This window comes from Giraffa tippelskirchi, chromosome 2 (assembly GCF_054371585.1).
Source record: "Giraffa tippelskirchi isolate mGirTip1 chromosome 2, T2T-mGirTip1v1.2.pri, whole genome shotgun sequence".
Taxonomy (NCBI): domain Eukaryota; kingdom Metazoa; phylum Chordata; class Mammalia; order Artiodactyla; family Giraffidae; genus Giraffa; species Giraffa tippelskirchi.
Genome location: NC_137276.1, coordinates 119,369,971 through 119,375,970, shown reverse-complemented (window position 1 = coordinate 119,375,970; position 6,000 = coordinate 119,369,971). Strand labels below are relative to the sequence as shown.

The window sequence follows — 6,000 nt, the reverse complement described above, 5'->3', positions numbered from 1 at the left end:
ACGTTTAATGAGAGAGCCTCTTTTCTTTTTTAAAAAGTTACCCAGGCCATTCTGGTGGGACCTGCCCAAAGCGCCGCGACCTGGACCAGGGCGGCGCTGCAAGCCCCCTACCTGCGGGCGCGTGCTCGGGACAGACGCGCACGCGCACGCACTCGCGCACGCCGGCGCCTTCCTTTGGGCTCCTGGGGTCGGCGGCGCGCGGGGCAAATGGAGTGGGTGCTGGCGGATGCGCTGCTCTCGCAAGGCCGGGACCCCCGGGTCCTGCTTGGGGCTCTCTGCCGCGGGGAGGCAACTGCGGAGCGCGTGGAGACCTTGTGCTTTCTTCTGCAGAGACTGGAGGATGAGGAAGCGCGCGGCGGCGGCGCGGGCGCGCTCCCGGAGGCGGCGCGCGAGGTCGCCGCCGGGTATCTGGTGCCGCTGCTGCGGGGCCTGCGCGGGTGCCCAGCGGGCGGCGGGGATGACCCCGGTCCCACGGCCCGCCAGCGCCGGCGCGTGCTGAGGGCGGCAGGCGCTGCCCTGCGCTCGTGCGCCCGCCTGGCCGGGGACCCGCAGCTGGCGGCCGCGCTGGCCGAGGAGGCGCTGTGTGACCTGCTCAACGCGGGGCCCGCGCCCGGCCTCGAAGGGGCCGCCGAGGCGGCCGTGGAGGTGCTGGCGGCCGTGGGGCCCTGCCTGCGGCCTCGCGAGGACGCGCCCCTGCTGGAGCGAGTGGCGCGGGCCGCTCTCGCGCTGGCGCTGGGTGGGGACAAGGCGGGTTCGTCCCAGGACGCTGCGGCGCTGGTTGCTGGGCGGCTGCTGCCGGCTCTGGGCCGGTGCGGCGGGGCGGCGCTGCGGGCTGTGTGGGGCGGGCTGGTCGCGCCCGGGGTGCCTGAGGGGCCGGGCCGCGTCGGGTCGCAGCTGCTGATTCTGAGCGCCCTGGCCGAGAAGCTACTGCCCGAGCCCTGCGCAGACAGCGTCCCCGTCGCGCGCGAGGCGGGCCTGGACGCCCGGCTCTGCTGGCGCTTCTGGAGCACGGTGCAGGCCGGGCTGGCCTGCTCTGAGGACGCCCTGACGCGCAAGAGGGCGCGCTACCTGCTGCAGCGGGCTGTGGAGGTGTCGGCGGAACTGGGGAGCGACTGCGCGTGCGCCCCCGGCGAAGGAACCGGTACTTGCCTCTTTGCTCCCTGGCCCATCCCTACTTGACTTTCTGCGACGGAGGCCCTTCTGCTTCCGGGGCCGTCTCCGCGATTCGTACAGAATTTGGTTATTCTCGTGGTCCCCATAGAGCCTGAAAAACCTTGGGAACCTCATCTCGAGGGTGTTCTCTGAACTGTAACAAATCACTGCAGCACTGTTAGAAGAGTCCGCATCTCCTAAATTCTCTGACCCAGAGCGGGTGGAATACTGCATTCATGGAATAATTTAGGAACTAGTCCAGCAGGATATTAACAGACCAAAACTGCACTATATCGTGGGCTCGTTCAAATAGAAAAGAAGGGATAGCACCCATCAAATTGAAAAGAAAAGCATTTACATGTACTGACCGACGAATTGAGCCTTGAGTATTAGAATTTTGTCATGGGAAAACCATCACAATCCTTCGGTAGTTCTCTTAGGAGGATTTATTAATATTAGTTAAGTATATGGGCCTTAAGTCGCCCTTTGGAGGATATTCTTGCAATTGATGTAATAGAATGAGGTTTTAATTTTTTAATTTATTTTACATTTTGAGCCTGTGCATCCTACCAGTTTATCACAGGATAAAAGTAGACAAAATAGCAAGGCCTCCCTTTAGTTTGGTTTGTTACTGTTGATCGGTTTGTTCACTGAAATGTGTGAAAATACACTTCAGTCATCTTAAATTTATTTTGATCTATCGAAGTCCAAAATGGATTCATTGAGTCAAAACTGCCTCAATGGATGGAAAATTTCTATCCTTTCAGCTATGGCTGCCTGCTTATTTATACTAGTAGAAGATTTTTGTTCCGCTGAAGTTGTGAGTAGATTAGATTTTTATACACGTTTAAAACATCAGATAGTAGATATTTTAATAGCCCGCAAGTTGGTGATCATCCAATGAGAGTTGTCACTGGAAAACATTTTTTTAAATTACCAAAGTTAAGCGCTCATTTATTTTAAAGTGTCAATCATTCTGCAGTTTTAAAGATAAGCAATGGTCTTATGCTTGCCTCCCATCTATATTTCCTTCATTTCAAGGAGCAGCCACTTTTACCTCTTTTAGCTGATTATTTTGGTGTCTATCCCTATATCTTGACATAGTCCAGTAATATCATAAAATCCGTTATCCTACTTGCAATTTTGATTAAATGTGAGTTCAACAAAACTATGACTATGAAAGTACTGTTCATCAGTGATCTATGTAGTAATCTATGATTTATTTTTTCCTTCCTGCAAGTTTTCCCTATATTTGTCATTTATGTTTGGTTGCCGCCATACTTACCACTAATTCAGCCCCAGATTCTTAGTTGTTTAAATCTTTCCTGTACAAAGTGAGATCATCAGTCATTATAAATTTTCCTGAAGAAGTCTCTTCTAAAGTCCCATTACAAGCTCAGCCTTGTGCACACCACTGACGTTCTTAGATCTGCCTTCACTCTCACCTGGGGGACTCCCTTCACCTGATCCTGCCTTGAAGCTCTTTTCCTGGAGTTCTTATCTTCAAGACCTTGAATATCTGATAATTAAATCAAAGGATCCTTTATGTCTTTTCTGTCAATTCCACCTGACACTTTTTTAGTTTCTATCTCCTGGAAATCCCCACCTGTTTGTGCCTGTTATCTACCTGTTCCATTAGATCCTTTAACATACTAATCATAGGTGTATGTAAGTTCTATTCTTGGACCGTCTCGGAGTCTGGTTTTGTTTTCTGTTTTATCTCTTGGCAATGAGATTACTTTTTTTCAGTAGCAACTGAAATATTTATGTGTTAGAGATAGGTACTCTGTTAGATTGTTGGGGTTGAGTCACTCTAATTGAGCTGGCTTTGGATTTTGTTGTTGCTGTATTTGGCAGATTGTTGTCTCCTTATATTTAGAAACATAAAATTTTCTATTTAGGAACTAAATCTAGAAACTGATTTTCTTTTTTAAACCATATCAGGCCCAAGTCTGTTTTGGTGGTCTGAGAAGAAAAAAGATGAGCTTCTAAAGTTTTGGGAAAACTATATTTTAATTATGGAAACTCTTGAAGGAAATCAGGTAAGTGTTTTCATATTTTATGAAATCCTGTATAGGTGCAGTTTCTTTCTTTTTTTTCCGCAAACATTCTGTAGAACCAATACCAAAAGCTCAACTTGGATATAGCATAATGGAATACAAGCATGCTTTGTTTTCCAGCTTGAGTGAGTGAGTGAAGTCACTCAGTTGTGTCCTACTCTCTGCGACCCTATGAGCTATAGCCCGCCAAGCTCCTCTGTCCATGGGATTTTTCATGCAAGAATACTGGAGTAGGTTGCCATTTCCTTCTTCAGAGGATCTTCCAGACCCAAGGATCGCCCACATTGCAGGCAGACTCTTTACCGTCTGAGCTACCAGGGAATCCCATTTTCTTTTCCAGCATAGATGCAATTTAAGGTTGAATGTAAACTCAGGAAGGAGGAGAGTGAAAGAGCTGGCTTAAAACCAAATATTTAAAAGAAGAAACTAAGATCATGGCATCCGGCCCTGTTACTTCATGGCAAATAGAAAGGGAAATGGTGGAAGCAGTGACAGATTTCCTGTTCTTGGGCCCTAAAATCACTACGGATGGTGACTGCAGCCGTGAAATCAGAAGACAGTTGCTTCTCAGCGGGAAAGCTATGACAAAACTAGACAGTGTGTTGAAAGGCAGAGATACCACTCTGCCAATAAATGTCTCTATAATCAAGGCTATGGTCTTCCCAGTGGTCACGTACGGTTGTGAGAGCTGGACCATAAAGAAGGCAAAGTGCCAAAGAACAGATGCCTTCAAGCTGTGGTGCTGGAGAAGACTCTTGAGTCCCTTGGACAGCAAGGAGATCAAACCAGTCAATCTTAAGGGAAATCAACCCTGAATACTCATTCAAAGGGCTGATGCTGAAACTGAAGCTCCAACTTTTTGGTCACCTGATGTGAATAGCTGACTCATATGTAAAGTCCCTGATGCCTGGAAAGATTGAAGGCAGAAGGAGAAAAAGGTGTCAAGAGGATTAGATGGCTGGATGACATCACCGATGCAATGGACATGAACTTGGGCAAACTTGGAAAGATGGGAAGAGACAGGGAGGCCTGGCTGCTACAGTCCATGGGGTCGCAAAGAACTGGACACAACTGGGGGACTGAACAACAATAACAACATAAACTCAGGAAATTAAAGAATACTTTGGTTGACTTAATTTTTCATTCAAAGGATTTGGTCTTATTTGATCTTCCCTTGACATTTACTTCTAAAGTATTTGTTAGTTTTTAGTTTCTCTATGTTATAAATAATCTCCAAAGAAATACACAGTGAGGAAAATGTTACTTAAAGTCTGAGGTCAGTTGTTATTAAGTAACAATGACCCTTTGATTTTGTAGGCTTGCTTTCTTTTCTTCCTTTCAGTTCTTACATCTTTGCATTCTCTGGTTCTGAGAATAGAAACCTGAAAAATCATTTTCAGTTGACTTTGAATTAATCTTCATAGGAACATGGAATTTTTAAGTTAGGAGGAATCTCTTTAGAGATTAACATTTAGATTGACATTAGAATCATCCTGGTGACTTATTAAAGTATCAGTTGCTGGATCTGGTCTGCCGAGTTTCTGATTCATTAGGTCTGTGGTGTGGCCTGAGAATTCGAATATTTTACATATTCCCAGGAGATGCATACGCTGCCATTCTAGGGACCACACTTGGAGAACTATTATAGGGGTTCCCAGTACGTAAGCTGCAGATCACTGTGGGACCAGCCATCATGGAGTCACGGTGAGGTGTCAGTCCAAATGCATTGTTTGTTGACTAAAAGAAAGAAGTACTCATATGTGCTAAATATATGTAGATGTGGGGATGAGGACTAAACAAAAAACATTTCTAAATTTATGTAAACTATGGTTTTCCTTAATCAGTACATCCATAACACCCTCACTGTTTAGAAACTCCTAAGTTAATTGCCTTTAGTTTGTAGGATATGTACATTAGATGCTGGTATCTGCAAGAGTCTAAGAAAAAAGAACATTGAACCCTGAGCTGGCTCTACATCTAAATGTGTGGCCTTGAACAACTTGAATGACTAGAGAAAGCATTTCAGTATTTTTTCATCTTTGTAATATTGGTGTTATCAGCCCTTCCTGCTTCCCTGGACAGTTAAGGATGCATGACATAATTTATGATACTCTATAAATGTAATGTTACTGTAACTATGTTCTAGGTTATATTTATTAGCTTTGTCATACTCAGTCTTACTTGAATTTGTATGATTTAAAAACTGGAAAAATCAGGCACCTTCTGCATATTTTTTTACATGGGTGTGGTGGGGTCAGGGAGGGTGGAGGTTGTGGAGGGAGGAACAGAAGAGTGACTTACATAAATATATAACAATACTTTGGTTTTTAAAGGTGAATTTTCATTTCCTATGGCTTTTTGCTTTTGTTTTCAGATACATGTCATAAAGCCAGTTTTACCAAAGCTAAACAGTCTGTTTGAATATGCAGTGTCAGAGGAAAATGGTAATGGTTGCTCTTATTTTGATTTTTTATGATGCATCATTTTCCCCCTTATTTTGTAACTAATTCTTGTTCATTGTGGAGAATGTTATATGAATACATAAATTCGCTGCTACCAGGAGACAGCTGCTACTATTCCAGATACATACCTTGTGGATTGATTGTTCATAATGTTTTTTTTCTTACTCAGCAGTATATCAAAATGCACTTACCTATGTCCTTAAATAGTCTTTGAGAATTTAATTTTAAGTGGCTGCAGAGTTTTCTATAATTTAGAGGCATGGTAATTTTGTGAACTTCTGATTATGGAAAATTTCAAACATTTACAGAAGGAGAAGAGTTTGTGT

At 45.1% G+C, this 6,000-nt stretch overlaps 1 protein-coding gene across 10 annotated transcripts in view; it reads left to right on the top strand.

Moving 5' to 3' along the window:
- The first annotated feature begins 200 nt into the window (after nt 1-200).
- TARBP1 (tRNA guanosine 2 -O-methyltransferase TARBP1) overlaps nt 201-6,000 on the top strand; it is a 64,683-nt gene continuing 58,883 nt past the window's right edge. For all 10 annotated transcript variants that reach the window (XR_014076849.1, XR_014076845.1, XR_014076846.1 and 7 more), the window contains exons 1-3: nt 201-1,141; nt 3,097-3,194; nt 5,587-5,656. Coding sequence is in view for 5 of the 10 variants with exons in the window: in XM_081570406.1 (XP_081426532.1) it covers nt 208-1,141; nt 3,097-3,194; nt 5,587-5,656 (1,102 nt within the window). In the remaining 5 variants the exon portion in view is untranslated. The remainder of the gene's footprint in view (nt 1,142-3,096; nt 3,195-5,586; nt 5,657-6,000) is intronic.